Here is a 17,942-nt window from a genome sequence, read left to right as displayed (position 1 = left end):
TCACTGGGTGTAATGGGAGATTCTAGGCCACCGCTTTGAGCGTGTTACAAACGGGCCATTGTGTGCAGTGACAGAGAGTAAGAGCGACTGGACAAAGAGCAGCAGCAGCGCCGATGATAATCGGCTCTGACCCACTCCGTGTCACATGACACCCACAACGATGGGACTCCGCCTCTGAAATTCAAGCCTTTGGCGGGCGGGGGGGTGGAGAGGGGTGGAGCTTTACCTTTGTCGTGGTGGTGCCAGCCTCCGGTGTAGTAATCGTGCAGGACCTGTGGAGAGTTCCAGGTTTCCAGCAGGTAGTCCACCTGGTGCTGCTTCCTCCAGGTGAGAGACTGGCACAGGATCTCCCGCGCCTTGTCGATGTTGAAGTCGCGGGCCCGCAGGAAGCGGAGAATGTGCTCGTCCTTGGGGATCTGAGGAGAAGCAGGGGATGGGGATCAGTGGAGCCTGCACTGGGGTCTTGGGCCTCAAGCATTGCGTTGGAGCAGCTGGGAGTTCTCCCCTCACCTTTACATTTACATTACATTATTGTCATTTAGCAAACAGTATCCAGAGTGACTTACATATGATGCAATTTTTACATTACCCATTTATCCAGCTGGAGGCAATTATGGGTTAAGTACCTTGCCTGAGGACACAGCAGCAGTGCCCCAGCGGGGAATCGAACCGGCAACCTTTTGCCTACAAGCCCTGCTCCTCACCTTGCCCTTGTGAGTCTCCTGAAGCCACTGGCGTAGGCGGATCAGGCAGCTCTCCTGCAAGGGCGTCAGGTCTCCCAGGTAACGCTTGATGTAGTCGGCATCCAGTTTGTCTGCAATGAACACACTTGCATGAAGTCCACTTCTGGGGTTCAGTGGCTGACAAAAGCAGCAAAGCACTGCAGCTGAGCGCAGTGGAAGAACTCAGATCAGCTGAAGCGCTTTGCTCAGGGTTTTCCAGCGAGTCCCTCAGTTTCTATGCACTATGGGCTGAAGCAGAGCAGAGGACTGACCATCAGGGGTTCCAGTCAGGGGTTCGGTGAGGCTGCCGGGCAGGCTGGTGCTGTCCTTGTTGGAGTGGGTGTCCTTGGCGTTGGCGACAGGGATGGAGATGGCGGGAGTAACAGGCAGCTCGGGGCGGGCAGTGATGCTGGGTTTGGCAGGCGAGGCTGGTGAGGGGGCCCAGCGGGGAATGTGGGTCACACCCTCTTCCTCCAGTTCCCTCAGATAATACTCAATGATCTCTTTGCCCTGAAGGGGGTAGAGGGAGGGAGGGAGGGAGAGAGGGAGAGGAACATCACAAAGAGCGCAGGCCTCCCGGGAACAACGAAAAACACCTCGCCTGTTTTTTCCAGGTTGTGTTTACACAAACCAGAGCAGGAACCAGACGCAGCCTGTTCATGTGAGGAGATCCTGGCAAACACAGAACCACACCCCTCTGTAGGGCGAGGACAACATCCCTCTCCTTACATCAATCATTAATCCCGGCAGCTCTTTAAAGAGGAACTTTCCACTGTTCTGATACACTTACTACATTATGTTACATGATTGGCATTTAGCAGACACTCTGTTCAAGAGTGACTTACATAGGTTACAATTTTTAATGTTTATTTAGTTATACACCTGGATATTTATTGAGGCAATTCTGAGTTAAGTACCGTGCCCAATAGTATAACAGCAGTGTCCCAGTGGGGAATCGACCCAGCAACCCTTCGGTTACCAGTCCTGCTCCCTACCTATGCTACACTGCCACACTTGCACCTTTTGGGTCCCCATTTAAATGATCTCCTGTTGTGACCGCTTCAGAGACCAGGATGTGGAAGATGGGATGTGGGGAGTGTGTATGGGTAGAGAAGCAGTTCAACAGGGGCAGCTGAAAAAACCCCACACTCTGACCTCCTACCCTTTCTCTTTCAGTCCCACCCACCTTTTTGATGCTGCTGGCATACTGCTTCATGGCAATCTTCTCCACCGTGCTCTCGAAGCCAAAGAAGGACTTGATGTCCAGGCTGGCCGACTGCTCAAAGCACGTCCAGTCCTCATTGTCTGGGTGAACCTGCAGTCCCCCCCCGACAACAAAAAATGGGGCTATTATTACCACTAAACCCCTGTACAGCATGGATCTGTTGTGTTCATTTTAGTGTCACAGAAGGAGAAATGTGGTTACACAAGCCCGCCATTTAGCTGTGTACGAGCACAGCAAATGAAGCATCACTAAAGACAATCTCATGACCAGACAAAGTCCAGAGGTCTGTCACCCACGGCTGCAGATGCAAGAAAATTGATTTTAACTGACTTCAATCACATTGTTATTGGAGTGCAAGTGCGTAATGAAAAGGACGTGATCTCAAAAGTAAACGGGCACAACATCTGTATACAGGATCCGGTGCGCTCAACGCGTGCTCTTACGCACTTGGCTGCTTTCTGACCATCTGCTCCTGATCTGAGGCACCCCATCAATACGGCTTTTGAGCTGGTGGATTCATTTGTGACAGCACTGCGCGCTGAGGCAGAGCCCCCATTTCCTCCTGTCTCTCGTGTATACATTACTGGAACTGAGGGGCAGGTCTCTGAACTGAAGTCAGCTGAGCACAGCTTGCGCTGATCGGAGCTGCAGGGCCGAGGCCGTGCAGCCTGTGGAAACAGTGAGTTAAGAGCGGGCCGGGGCCAAAAGCACTGACTCCATCCGGATGGAATGCTGCAGGGAGCGAGCGAGCAAGCGCCCTTAATTATTCAGACCCAGTTAGATGGACAATGTTCCAGGCTACCCGAGGCACAGGGTTCAAACCACTTTTCCTGCTATAATAAGAACACGGCTGCAGCCCCAGCCTGAGGGGTCTCGGACACGTGTGCCCCCCCCCCCCCCCCCCCCCCCTTGGGTTTTGCTCCGAGGTGAGCCGCCCTTACCGAGTAGCAGCACAGCTCGTGGATCATCACCCTGTTGGAGAAGGTCTCGTTGTGGGACTCGATGTGCAGCGTCCTCTCCCGGCGATTCAGGGTGTTCTTCTGGATGAAGTAAACAAAGTCCACCCCAGCAATCTGCCGGTAAACACAGGAGACGCTTCTAAGGGAATGTCGGCCCAACACAAGTTTGCCGCACGCACCCACACCCAAACAGTTTCCTAAATCCTTAATGACAACACTGTTCCGATGAGTAAGCAAATTGGCTAAAAGAGCCGACTCCCTCGCTGAAATGAGAGTTTAAGCAATCAGCGTGATGGTGCGGTACCCTTTTCAACAGACGGGGGGCATCTACATCCAGCTTGCAGCGCCGCTCTATCCTGTGGGTTGACCCATCCTCGCTCTTGTGTTCGCTGACCACGTCGCTGTCCACAAACATGGGGATGAGCGGGCAGGTAGGGAATCTCCTTTCATAGGCCTAGGCATGCAATAGAGACGGGGAGACAGACAGAGACGGGAAAACAACAAGTCAGTCTGGCTGTAAACAGTGATGAACACACCTTCACGCCTGTCCCGGCGTGCCCCAGGAACGGCTGAGTGAAGCAACTTCACTGCAAGTATGCATGTGTTCTGACTGTGTTACGCTCTTTAAGGAAACAATCATACTCTAAACATAGCACAACAACCAGGACGAAATACAGAGGACAGTATAAGCGTGAAGTGCAGAGTTTTGTCCGTGACGTGAAAACAATGAATCATCAAAGAATACGCCTCTTCTGATGAATGGAAATGCATAAGAACTGATGCAATCCGCAATGAATAAGCACATAACTGGGAAGTACCCATTGTGTGCATATTGCTAGGAAACTGACTGTAATGCACCAGGCTCAGTCAGAACACGGGCTTGCGGCCCCGCTGGGTATGACCCGCTATGCGGACTGAACCCTGTCCAACGTGAGGAGCAAAGGCGTGCTCTCAGCCTCTGCTGCGGAGGGAACAGGTTCACTCACAGCAGTGCGGATGCAGGCACACATTCAGCCTGGCACCAGTCTGCGCGCCTCATACGGATTTCTCTCCTTGCAATTCTGTACCACCCCCCCCCCCCCCCCCCTCCCCTTTACGCTCCACACATCCACAGGCACTGTCAGGAGGACGGTACGTTCCAATTATGTAATATGCTGTGACTCAGCCCAGATAAGATCCACAAGACTACAGATCACCGGCAATTTGATGCATCCTACATCCATTTTGCCATTTGACTCGAGTTACCTAGCGGTGCTGCTATTAATGGCTGTCTCTGCAGCCTCCCGAGAGGGAGGTGAAGCAGGGCCGCGCAAGGCCACCGCGCATAAAGCAGACACTCTGTGTGTGGGCGCAAATGAAAAAGCACCGTTTGTCTGAATAAAACGCCGCTCAGCCCCTGCATTAAGCGCGCGGCTCGCCGGAGAGGGGGGGCAGAAAAGAGTCGCTCTGGGGGTGTATTAATGGAACGATTGCGTTCCGTAGCGGGGCAGGAGGGAGCTGGGGTCGCCTCGGGCCCTGTCCGCGCGCCGCAGAGCGCAGGTGAAGCGGGATGGGCCGAGGTCCGAGGGCGAGGACCGGGGTCTTCTGGGGACACGTCCGGTCCGCCTCCTCCCGCCCCCCTCCCCCCGGCGCGTCCCGGGGACGGCGGCCAACGGCGGGATAAGCACACCGACGCCGCTGGATTCTGTTTGCTGAGCGCGGCCTGGCAGGGTGGACGGCGCGCTGGAAAGGAGGCCAGCGCCGTGCCAGTCAGCACTATTGGATTTTAATCAGGGAACACGGAATGGGCTTATTTCGGGGGAATAAACAAAGCGCACGCAGGGGATCCAAACACGCCCGAAAATAAAACCCCCATGAGAAGAACAAAGAGTCCGGAGTGGCAGCTGTGCTGAGGAATGTGCTGCGCTCGTCATTGCAAATCCCCCGCCCCTCCCCGCGCAAAACAGGTCTGAGGAGACCGGGGGGGGGGGGGTGCTGCGTGCGAACACATCCGAACGGCACCCCCTGCAGGAACTCCTCTTTCAGGGACAGAATCGCTCACTTTACCTCACGCGCACTGTGGAAGGAAGTTCCAGTTTTTACCGTTCAGCTGATGCAGCACAATAAACGCACGGCTCATGTGAGATTAAGAACGTCAGACACAGAACCATACTGGTCAATATTTAACAAGGCAGGTTATGGCTCTATAGGTCCACGCTCTAAGCTCTTTTATTTTAGGCATTATAGACCATCACAAGCCACTCAAAGGCCATCCGCTGTGTGGGTTATGCTCTAGTTAAGCTGGAACTGCCTTCAACTCTAACTCCCTTTGCTCTAGGCCTCTTATCACAGATTTCCTGAAATGAGACATATCAAATCAAACAAAACCTGCTCTACCTATTTTAAAACCCGGTCTCCCTTGGAATCTCCTCAACAGGAAGATGAAAACATCTCTAGAAAATTCCACAGGCTCTAACTGTAACTGATTGCTCTGGACTTCCTCCAGCACTCCAGTTCCATGGCAACAGGATATACTCAACCAGGAACCCACTGTTCCTCACTGAGTAATGGTTTATTTTTGTTTTTCCTAACCACCACCGAGACAATCGCAAAACAATTCTCACAATGGCTGTGGAGCTATTTATGGTAATGAGAAAAAGAGAAAACAGCCTTTTCCTTGAAATCCAAAAACAGAATTAGGGCAAAATGAACCTGGATGATCTTGTTTTGATTTCATATGTAATATCTCTAGTACTGTTGTCATTTGCCATTGTCCTGTTGTCTTCATCCTCCGCTGTTTTTGTTTAACTGGAACGAAAACCTCCAGGCCGTTTACTTCCCTTCTTTACGTCCCTTTTCTCTGTTCATAGTTTCTGGCACTCTGGGCCCTTTCTGTCACACATCCTCTTTGTACCAATCTGTTCTTTGTTATTCTTGCTTTGCCTTTGTTCTGTAAGAGACATTTTTTTTTAAAGTTCCACTTTCTCCATTGTTTTCCCATTTCCTCATTCTGCCACCGTCTCATCATTCGATCTTTTGGCCTGTTCTGTATCATATCTGTATTCTGTACCAAAGGCTTTCAAACCTAGCTAACCTTTTTATTACCTCAGTAATTGCATTACCACTGAATTTGAATATCACAATCACAGAGTTGCTCTCAGCCACAATTCATTGTTAAGGTGCTGTAAATGGACTGATACTCAGATACACAGTTTGTGTTTTATTTCTGCAGTTTTGGAAATCCCCCTGCTCAAACCACTGCTGGAGGATGAGTGAGCACAAAATGACATCACTCCATAAGGAATTAATAACTCAATTACTTGTGTAACAATGTAACACCACAAGAGCCATTTACTAAGCAAGAAGGGGGGAAAGTGTCCTTTACAAGGGCATGGTGTTTATTTACTGGCTACTTTCACTGTGCTGCAAGCACCTCTGCTGTGAGGATCAGAGGAGCAGTGTGAAAGTGATCAGTAGCGTGAGAGAGATCAGTGCCACTGTGAGAATCAGAACAGCAGCATGGGAGAGATCAGTGCCACTGTGAGTATCAGAGCAGTGGCATGAGAGAGCTCAGCGCCACTGTGAGAATCAGAGCAGCAGCATGAGAGATCAGTGTCAAATCTCAGCAGCCAGTGTCCTATAATCTGTGTGATCAGAGTACAGGCCTGAGACAGGAACAAGAAGTGCACTTCTGCAACATGCAGACAGATACAGACAGACACACACATGCAGACAAACTCACGTAACACACACTCACAAACTCTCACACAACGCATACACCCAGACAAACACTCTGTCACACACACGCGCACACACACACACACACACACACACACACACACACACACACACACACACACACAGGTCCCACTGGGGTTGCAGGGCAGCTGTTTGTGCTGCAGTCACGTTGCTCATGTGGCCTTGCCCTGCCCGCCTGCACTCACAGAGCCATCACGCTAATTAAATCAGCTCCCGCGAATCTGCAGTGCTGGCAGCCCCGCACCTCTGCCCCGGGTCTGCCCGACAAGATAACGCCGAGATAAAGCAGCGGCACATTCACTGAGGGGACAGACTCGAGCCCCGTTTGATCTGAGCTGAGCACTCACGCACTGTGAATCAGCCGCGAATACCAGCTGTCAGCACACTATCAGATATGAATGAAGTGGCCCCTCTGTGATGTAACTGTGCAATCAATATGACGTAATCAACACATCAGACAGGCAAATGCTGACAGATGCCTAGCTAGTTTTAATTTAATTAACATCAGAGGTGAATGAAGATTAAGCTTGAACTTGCCTTCATAACTATAGTTATGTTTAAAAAAATTCTCGTTTTTCCTGGTAGTCAGTTATTTTCACTAATCAACACATCAAAACAACCTTTTTTATAACGCACCCGTGACATTGTAGAGTTGAAGATTATGTGACAGTGGTGGCTGTAAAGTGCAGCAGTTGAGAATGTCACTTGTCATCATTAAACTTTGGCAGGGCTGTCTGATCAGAGGCCAAAGCTGTGGTATTTATCTGACTCAGTGGTTTGCTGTGAATGTATCCATGTGGTGCAAATAAATCAAAAAAAAAAAAAAACAAATAACAGCACTGTTCAAAGTAAGCTTTTCTTTTGCATGTTATAATTGAGATGTGTTAATGACATGGACCACTGGAAATATATCACCTGATGTGAACGGCAAAGAGCGAATAGCAATGTGCTCTATGACTCACCATGTTAGTGTATTGTTTTATCAATGTTTTTCCCCCCATGACAATACTAAGGAAACAACACGGACGCGCTCTAAAAGACGCACACAGTCGCTCTTTGTAAATTTCCACATCCTCCACTCCGCATCGCCGCTCTGCCCTCCCTTCCTCCGTTGTGAAACCCGGCCTGCCACGCTACGGGCGATCCAGGAATTGGTTCCAAGTCGGGCGGCTCTCGCCTCGTGGGTGAAGGTCTGGAGTCGATTCTCGGGCCCGAGCTCTCAGCCTCCGTCCGCAGGGTGCCAATCAAATAAAGTTTTTGCTCCTAAAACCCAGTGGGGGGGGGGACGAGGCAACTGTGCGCACATTCGGGGTTAAGATAACCGGCCAGGCACAGGGATGGTGGAGGTGGGAGTGGAAGCTGGAGATGCAGCGTAAGCTCTCGTGCGCCGTTAATGGGGTGTTCCTGAGTGCTGTCTGACAGGCTGTGAGGAGCCGTGAAGGCGCCGAGCCCCGCGCGCGTGTGTGTGACGCCAGCTGTTCTGGCTCCGCGGCGCTTTGTGCGGGGAAGATAGCAGGCAATCTCCTGCCCTTATCGGGACATTGTGTCCCGTGTGCGGGGGGCCTACCGAGGGACGCCGGCTATTTTTAAAAACCCGCCTTTCGCCCATGGGAACAGAACATTTCGGCAATAGGTGCTTAATACAAGATACAGACACGCGTGCGGAGAGTCTGGCTGTACGACTGCAGGACACAAAATGTCACAGTGTCCACTGGTGGAGGTGTCGGCATGTTCTGGTTGGATTTAAACGTGTTATGTAAATAACTGAGCACCTTTAGTTGTCTGCATTGGCTGCACCATTTAACAGAAGCAGTTTTCATCAGGCATAATGGCAGCTACTTAGTGTTTGCGTGTCCCTGCCCCCACCCCTTTTTAAATGCATTACCGTTTCTCTGTAATTCACATCATTTCCCTACAAGAGCTCTATTCATACCTGGCTTCAAGGACGTGAACCAACATTTATTGTAAATACAAAGACAAAGACGCAGGGCTTCCAGTATCAGATTTCTGAAAACTGGAAGCCGCTGACAGCAACAATGAGCAATGCCCATTATTGATATGTTGACTCACTGAGCTGCGCTCGGGGACCGTATTTTGAGCGGCCCTTGACGTCAAACCAGACCGCTTTCTTTCACTTTGAAAAACGGCTCTGATGATGTATGCGGAGGACAAAAATCATTACGCTGCTCCTGGGGAGGGTGTGGGGGGTGGGGGGTTCGGGAGCGGGTCAGCCTGACGCTGTCAGCGGGTCGATGCGCATAAACTCCGGCCTAACTCCGCGATCACACGTCACAGGGCCGCCAGCTGTCGGCGGCCCGGGGCGGAGAACGCGCCCGGTCGATCGGCCCCGTGTGCCGCTCCTCTCCGCGGCTGGCACAAGGGGGTGGGGGAGGGCCCCCGTTTACGCGCTGCCGTCGGTCATGTGACCGCCTCACAGCCCCGTGCGGCACACAGCGCACGGCCCTGCTGTATTCCCCCGCTGCCAGGAGGAGTTAAAATGCGCTGAATGGAGCCTCATTTAGAGCCACGGTACAATAGCCACCCATACACCACTCAACAGTACGATACTCTACTCACCAACAGGGGATTATTCATATACCCACACACAGTGCAGCCCCTGCATCTGTCTATAGCTGCACAATCTGATTATAATCGCATTGCATTACATAAGGAAAGGTCAAAGCTGGCCTTTATATGTACAATGAGCAGCAAAATAATAATCACTATGCCTCTCATCAGGAAAGAAAAGTCATATGAAGACGCAGATCTCAGTGTTAAGGCCTTGGACCCAGACCCCGTTTATCTGGTGAATCTGCGCAGTGCTTTCAGAGAGGCGTGACCCAGATCAGCCCCGCGCCGCAACTACAAAGGCCTATTTGCTGGACTGATTAAAAAGCAAGGCTTTGAATTTTTTATTTGTCCCTCAGGTGATGCCCTGGATGCACTGCGCACTATTAAGATTTTCTGCATTGCCTCTCTTTCTTATTTCTGCATCATTCCTTTCTCCTCTGCCTGCTGCTCTAACAGGGAGGAATATAACAGGAATGAAGGCTGAATTGTTCCTCCAGCCGTATGCAAAACTAACACAAAATCTTCCATAGTTTCACTCAGGCAGAGACGGATTGTGAATGCTACAGTCATAAGGCGCTGGGTTGGGGTACAGAACTCAAAAGACAAGTGTCTGATTGACATATGCTCCGTACAGTGGGATCTGTGTGGGTGTACGCCTTAAAAATCAACACCTCAGGGTCCCGGCAGTTTCTGTGAACGATACGCGAAAGCAGAAGAACCGGTGATCGGTACATGTGTGCCTTCGAGGGTATGTTCTGGCTTCAGCCGCTCTTCCTTTACCGACACAAGCCGTACTTGCAATTCTTGGAACGCGGAGAGAGGGAGGAGAGAGTGATTATGGAGGAAACGGCCCCGCTGAAGGCGCGGGGTGGTGCTCAGTGACCCTGCGCGTGACACAGCAGCGATGCACCGAGCTGTGGGGGGAGAGCAGGAAAAAAAAAACAAAAAAAAAACAAAAAACAACAACCCAAAAAAAAAAAAAAAGACAGGCCTCTTCAGGAAACAGCTTGCGTGAATGGCAGAGCTGCCTGAACACGCTGGAAAGTTACAGCTCTGGGCGAATCCAGCTCTCAATGGGCGGCCCCTCGGGCCTCTCTGGCGCCCACGTCGGGGGCATTGTGGGGGCAGCCCCCATCTGCGGCAGAGGAGCGGAGAGGGGCCCCGGCGTTCCGACGGCCTCGGCCGGGTGGAACGGAGCGGGCCAGCCTGTCCCAGGGAGCGAAGGAAGCCCATCTGTCAGCTGCCAGATGCTCTCTTCCTCTCATAACAGGAAGCTCTGCACCGAAGCACACGAGCGCAGCGCTTCCTCAGAGCGAGCTGCAACTCTGCGGGCAAAGCGGTGCCACTTTCGGCCCGGGGTGACACCTCGACAGCTCTTCAGCTTGCGACACCCCAGTCTCGCCTGTTCAGCACTTCCCACCGCTTCTTGTGCGAGCCAAGGCCCTACCCTGACGCTGCAAAACGTGACAAACAACGTCAGCATGAGCGTGCTAGCACTGGCAGCCCACCTCAGCGGGTTTGGATGGTGCCTTCCTCCCCAAAACGCTGCCGTAAGGGCTACGAGACGGCCCCTCTTTCCTGAGAACAGGACAAAGGAGAGCGGGAGAGGGAGGAAAGCTGGGAGAGCAGATGATTTGTGCTCGGTGCCTGAGTGAGCTTTACAGGAAGCAAGGTGAATATGGATGAACGGGGCTCAGAGACAGATGCCATTAATTACACGCGGCTGACTCAGACCACAGAGCCGCCTCTGCAGGAGAGGCTTCCAGTCACTGCTGCAGGAGAGGCTTCCAGTCACTGCTGCAGGAGAGGCTTCCAGTCACTGCTGCATTGCAGCGGTGCTCACCTGCCCGCTGTCAGTGCCGGGAAGGAGACGGGACGCTCTCGGCACGGTTTGCACCACAAAGACAACCGCAGGGGCAATGTCCAAATCGTGGCGGGGCGCAGGGTAGAGGGGTTAGGCATTCGGATTTGCACGCCGTCTCTCACATATTAAAATGATGTTTTCATTCTGGGGAAAAAAGGCATAACCTGAAATTTAGATGTTTATATATGATCCGATACAGGATCTTGCTTGGCAGAACGTGGCTGACGAACTCGTTCAGCAGGCTGGATAAGGTTTCTCTAACCGATCCACTAAATGTGGCAATGCGCCAGCTATACTGCTCAGGACTGGATGGGCTGCCACAGACGTAGACTGCATCTCATCTTTCTGCTTGCAAAAAGCCATTACCAGCAGCCAAACCTGCAGCGGAAGCGCAACACAACAGTTACCTCCCGAGCTCCCGAGACTCCTCCAGATCTACGCCCAGGGTTTGCAGCGCTACGTCCCAGACAAATCCCGAGCGGCAGGCTGCCAGCCGCCCTGACCGAACTGATGAGCATGTGACAAGTTACACAAGACCCGAAGTGGGCCACAGACTGAGCCCGGAGCGACAAAGGGGGGAAGAATCCCGAGGCCGGGCCAGCCTGCGTGCAGCGGGGGGGAAAGGGGTCAACAAGTGTTCCGGCTCAGGGGCCAAACGGAGGCCGTCGACACCTTGCCCAGACAGATGTGCCGCTGCATAAATAAACAGAGGAGTAAATAAATATTCCCTTGGATTCGCTGTGGGCTCTGCTGAACGGTAGCACAGTTTGTTCCCGATAGATGCCCCAGAGTTTGCTTATGAGGAAAATATGCAGGGTGTGGAGACTACCTTGGAAGGTTGCATGGTAGTACCAGTTACAACGGTTTACCGTGACGTCAAGTGTCGAAGCACCAACTGCTGACTTCTGAGAAGCAGCGGCGGCTTGCGGTGCCACTGTGCAGACCGAAGGAAAATGAAAGCAAAATAACAGTGCCGTCTGAGATAATCACAGGCTTCATGCTCAACAGACTAATTGCTCTCCAACTGAGAAAGAACACAATTTACAAACTGTCTTGCAAAACACATGGGGAAAAAAAACACACCGACTTGAACGGATGGCATACTGGAAAAGATGTAATGCATATCTTTCTATTATGTAGACAAACACAAAGCGACCAACGACTGCAAGCTAAGAATGCAACACTGGGTATGTGAGTCATTTTGCTGCATGTGCGTGTGTGTGGAAAAGAAAGCCATTTAATTTGTTAACCCAAGTGATGTTAGTCTTCTCTTGCTGTTTGGTATTTTGTGCACAAGACCCCCCCCCCCCCCCACCCAGTATTGCATGGTATAAGGTACAATGCTGGTATTACACATATACAGCAAGTTACAATGATTGTGTTGTGAATTCTACTTGAATTTTACATTCTGACAGCAAAGAGAGGTAGCCCCCCACACTGATAAAACCCCACCGTAGTGGCTTCTCATAGATCAAACTTTAAAAATCATGTAGTATTAGTTAACTCTTATTAGTCTGATTAGAGAGAATGAGCAACAACGCTGGCCCTCAATGTGAAACAAATGCTAGGTTGGTAAACACAGTGTAAAACGTTGCACAACTGCAACCTCAAAAGGGAAAGGCTACCGGTATCACCCGGTCATTGATGGACATATTTTTGGCAGTGGGGAACAGAACTGTCTGTGGTCTGCGGCACCGCTTTCGGGCGCCTTCGGCTTGTATTCAACGTGCATCTATGCTTCCTTTTCTCCAGCAATAAAACAGAACTGCGTGACGAGATAATGTCACACCAAACAAAACCTTCGGTGGTGCCCTTTCATTTGACGTGGTAAATGGGCCCAGCTGCGTCTGTTGTTTTAGGTAACATTATATGTCCAGCTCCAAAGAGCGCTCAGTAACTGCGTAGCTGAAAGGGGATCCATGTGGGTTTACATGCCGAGTTGCAGTCAAAACATTACAGCAAACCACAATGATCTTGCAGCTGTGGAATATTACCGCAGTGACAGAGCAAACGGCCTGCTAAAGAAGTGGATTAGGCTATATCCTGGATGAGGCTAAAAAAGAAAAAAAAAATCATAACTGACATCAGCATTTGCAAATACCCAGGGGCCAGTGAAGGACCACTGAAGGGCGATTAGCTGTATAACTGCGTTATGTCATGGCTAAAGTCATGCCATTTTACACAGCACTTCCGCCACCCCCACTGCCCCCCCCCTGCCCTCAGGGATGAGCGACTCACACAAACCCCCTGACCAAATCCCCCAGCCCTCCTCTGAAATGAGTAGCAGGGAAGGGTTAAGCATGAGACCTTTCAGAGGGAAAGTAGAGTTTACTGTATGGGGCCCCTGATCTGCATGTCCGAAATTCCAGTTAGGATCTGCTGGTTGGGCGGGTGGGGGGATCTTTTCTCTGCTAATCTAACCATCCTAATCTAACTGCTTACTCCGCTCCATAACAGCCACAGATTTTTTTCAATCTGTCGCTTCCGCCCCAAATGCCAATCTTTTCGGATCAGGCGGCATTAAGCTGAGAAATATCTGATCAAACGATTCCTGGAAAAACTGCCGTTTTTGCCAGAGGGGTTGAAAAGATCCTGTATTTGCCACATTGCTGGCTGACAGGACTCCACACTCCCTTGGTTAAGAGGAAGGATCTACATTGCGTGTGGAACAGGAGGGCTGCTTAAAGTAAACAGAACAACGTACCGCTTCCACCCTGCAATCCAGATTTGCGGAAAACCGTGAAAGCATGTCCTTTAGAGAGCACTCAATTTGGAACGTGCAGTACTCAGTCCTGGCGGATTAATCTGCCTTCCATCGAAAGGTCACTCTAGACTCACGGCTTTAAATCCTTTCTCTCAGGGGGGGTGGGGGGCGCAGCTTCAACCTGAAACAACAAAAGCAGGGGAGTGCACAGCATTCCCCATCTCCCCCGAGGACCGCTCGTAATGAGCTCCGTGACCGGAGCGGCATTATTACAGAAACAACACTATCAGCCCAATTTCCTGTTATTGCAGCACAACCAGCACAGAGTCAGAGGTGGATACACCAGAATCAGTGATTGCAGCCATTGCTTTGTTTTGTTGTTTTCCCCTCCGAGACACTACGGAAAGTATTAGCTTTCTAGCTGCACCGCTAACTGTCTTAAAGGTAAACAGAGGGTATTTAAAACACAAAGTGGTGTTGCACACTACCGGTCTGAGGGGTAGGCACGACACTCCTCAGCCACCTAGACTGTGGTGGGAAACCAAACATGTACAGTCAGTCTGCCAGACACGCAACATCAGTTTAGTTCCTGCGTGCTTAAGAGGAAGTGTCCATTTCCTATTGCTGTGCAGCATTTAGCTGTTGACTTTCTCAGAAAGGCCTTTTTGTTTCATCTCTTAGACTGTGGTTCCACAAGCTCTCAACATGGGACAGTCACATGGTTTCACTTCAGAACACTCCATAGTAACAGTACTACAGGCCTATTTTTCTGGGCTCAGAATATTGTTTGTTTTGAATGGTTTCTGTGCTGATATGCCAGGCCACATCAGTTCCTCTTTTGAAAATTAAAATACAAAAAGAGTGGAAGCACTTTCTTCTTAAAGAACAGGAAAAACACTTCCCTGGAGGTAAAGAAACAGCCACATACTTCAAGTTTTGAAAAAATACTTCACAGTCTCTGCTTAACAGTAACATCAATAAGTGCCCCGAATGGGCACTTTCCTTTCAACACATAAAAAAGAAGTATTTTTTGTTTTATGTATTTTTAAACTACAGCAGCCAACCGTAAATTACTTCAACAAGGAGCTTCCCTTAGTTCAGACCTGGCATTATGTATGAAAGAAAAGAAAAGTATCAACATAAAGCAACAAAATAAAGGTACTCAAAAACATGCCAAAAAATTGGACAATTGGATAAAATTGTGTATCCGTGCATGGCGAGTCAACACACAAAACCCCACCAGGCAGAGCCTCAATGAACACACGTGCAGGCTACAGATCAGGTGAGGGGGCCCACCTTCAGGAGACAGGTACATGGCTGCACATCCACCAGCCCTACTTTGCTCTCAATCCCTGTGGCAGACGCACTGACGTCAGACTGCTATGCCTGTGATGACTAGGTGCCGTCCCCACCCATGTTTTTACACCATGCTATGCGGTCTGGGGAGCAGACAAACACAATCACCATTAAGGGGATCAGCAGATGCAACTGAATCCTATAATTCGGCCTAGTCTCCATCCTCCGCTTTGCTGCCCTGGTGACCAGGGTGCATCCCAGCCAGACTGAGAGGCATCTTTTGCAATGCAGTACATTTTAGCTCCCAGTCACAGGTGTACTGGGGAGAAAATTAAATTAAAATACCACGGTCAACTATTCTTGCTTTTGTGTTTTTATTCTCCCCTGCAATGGAATCAGACTGCAATGTAATGACACATTAACAGTAAAAGAGCAGCAGCCTCATAATATTTGCCTGCTTTCAGAGGTCAAAGAATCAACAACAGAAGTGTAGAAAGGGCATAAAAAAAAACTCCTGAACAACCTTGCTACTCTTCTCACTAATAACCGAAAAGGGAATACCAGGGATGTGACCTGCCATTTTTATGGAACAAAAACAAGAGAAATTATTCCCATGAAATCTATTTTTTTTTAATGTGTCTCATACTTCTGTTACCCGAGACTGGAGGGACAACAAGCACGTATGAATGAGTTTTCTGTGTTCCACAAGTGAAGGGACAGGATGGCGATCAAGAAATGTCACACAGGCCCTGAGGGGCACTTAGTGAAAGAGAAACTGGTATAAAGGTCAACCTCTTGGGACCTTAACTGATGACTCTCAGGGTCTGAATCATCTCTGGGTTTTCACAATCAGTAATACAACAGTAAGTCAAACTTGAACGTTCAAACGGCAGCCCAGACCCTCCCCCAGCAGCCACAAAGAGGCAAGGCGCGAGTGCCTGCTTCACTGGTCCTTATGGTAAGAGACCCTATCCCACAAGCATGACGACCTGCTGGTGCATTGCTAGAGGCCGCAGTCGCTAAAAGCCTGAGCGTGTGCTGAATTTTTTACATTGCAAATGGGCCATCACCGACTCAGCTCTGAAAGCTGTGTAAAACATAACCGCCTCTCATTTCATATTAACAAATGCAAGTGTTCAGAGGCAAGCACACAGCAGAATGCATAGTGTCTTCTATAGTCGCAGCATGAGAATGGAAGACTTATTCAAAAGCTCAGACAGTTTCATGTAATGCAATGTATAGGGCTGGCAGGCAAGACAAGAACAATGGCTTAAAGATGGTCTAAGAATGTACCCCAGTTACATATCTAACTGCTAGTACACCAAGTTCTACTCACACAACAATGATCCATACACAGATGGAAAAAAAGTGCTGACAAGGCCAGCTTAATGTTTCACAGAGCCACTCTGTGTTGGTCATCACCAGTTGTTTCCTTTGAAATATCTCTGGTGTGCCAGATTCCCCAATTAACCCCATCCCCAAATGAAAACGATGTTGTCAAATATGCCTCATTGCAGACTCATAAACTCATGAACTCGCACAGTATTAGAGAGCAAAGGGAAAACCTTGAGTGAAAGCAGAAGACACTCACCGCCATCACCAGCTCGAAGGGTTGCTTATAGACCCGCACCGGGGACTGATATTTCTGCACCATGGTGGCAGTCTTTCCAACGGTGCTCGCAGCTTAAAAAGACAGAGAAGAAGAAGCCAGGATTAGTTTACTTTAACGACACAGTACAAGATAATACATATTACAGGGAATTCTAAACTGTGCCAGGATGACCCAGGTCAACAGCTATACTAAAGCATTGTCATTGAGTGGAGTCAGTGAAAAGGACTAGGAGTGCTGCAAAGGACAGAGGTACATGGGGAAGTAGATACTAAACCTCCGTGCAAGGAATATATCTATGGTGAGATACTGTTGACAGTGTCATATGTGTCGCAAGCAAAGAGTCCGTGGGAAGATACTGTGGAGAGTGTCATCTGCGTGCAAGCACAGCGTTGGTGAGAAGATAAAGCATACAGTGTCTGCCTTGCTGGCCAGCACAAAGGAATTCAGAATGTTCACTTGTAGCTACAGCTGGTCTCATCAACAGAATGTGACACCCTTCCCTCCACCTCTGAATTTAAAAAAAATCCACATCAATTGGCACTGCACATACTTTACGAATGTAAAGTGAAGGGTCCAGGAAAAAATACAACTATAAGCAGAAAGTCGCACTGAGTGGCTTTATTATGAGGCGGTGACCTCCTGCATAGCAGATGTTTCTAATGAACTGCGGTCCCTAACAAGTACAACAAAGCCTGGACAAGCTTGAGCCTGCATGAGGAATTCCACCTCATTCCAAGAGTTTCCAGGTAAGGGCGGCTGTCAGAGCCAGACTGTTTGTGCTCCATGATGTCCTGATGGAAGTAACAGATCAGTCCAGAATGCAGAGATATAGCTGGGAGATTATGCAACGTACCGTGGCCAGCGCTGTTTGTTGATTTCATTTTTCCCCCCATAATAAGAGATTTTCTGCACAAAAAGATGTTGAGAGCCAAATCCTTGTTTCTTACAAATTCACAAATTCCCAGTTGATACGCATTATTTAAAAAATGCGTAAGGGGAAATTTCAGTGACTAGTGCACCTATACTAGACAATGTAAATAGTTTTGACTATTCCTCAAGGCAAATGCATTATTTGTTTACATTATGGTCTCTCTTGTACAGTAGATCCTGGTATTGCTTTTTAACATACTGAAACCCGACAGATTATTACACATATCCACCGCCCTCGTTACATAATGCCTGTTCCCAGCTACATTAATGAAAAAAGAAAGGCATTTAAAATCCTAATTTATGGGCAAAACAATCTCTGCA

At 49.6% G+C, this 17,942-nt stretch overlaps 1 protein-coding gene across 2 annotated transcripts in view; it reads right to left on the bottom strand.

Moving 5' to 3' along the window:
* The window catches only part of LOC118775385 (SEC14-like protein 1), a 29,749-nt gene that overhangs the window by 10,575 nt on the left and 1,232 nt on the right, over positions 1–17,942 (bottom strand). For both annotated transcript variants that reach the window (XM_036525289.1, XM_036525297.1), the window contains exons 2-8: positions 16,671–16,762; positions 3,211–3,360; positions 2,889–3,020; positions 1,909–2,037; positions 995–1,232; positions 705–814; positions 227–416 (exon numbers count right to left, since the gene is read on the bottom strand). In XM_036525289.1, the coding sequence (XP_036381182.1) occupies positions 227–416; positions 705–814; positions 995–1,232; positions 1,909–2,037; positions 2,889–3,020; positions 3,211–3,360; positions 16,671–16,733 (1,012 nt within the window). In that variant the 5' untranslated portion in view covers positions 16,734–16,762. The remainder of the gene's footprint in view (positions 1–226; positions 417–704; positions 815–994; positions 1,233–1,908; positions 2,038–2,888; positions 3,021–3,210; positions 3,361–16,670; positions 16,763–17,942) is intronic.

Source organism: Megalops cyprinoides, chromosome 1 (genome assembly GCF_013368585.1).
Source record: "Megalops cyprinoides isolate fMegCyp1 chromosome 1, fMegCyp1.pri, whole genome shotgun sequence".
Classification (NCBI taxonomy): Eukaryota; Metazoa; Chordata; class Actinopteri; order Elopiformes; family Megalopidae; genus Megalops; species Megalops cyprinoides.
This window is presented reverse-complemented; position numbering and strand designations above follow the sequence as displayed.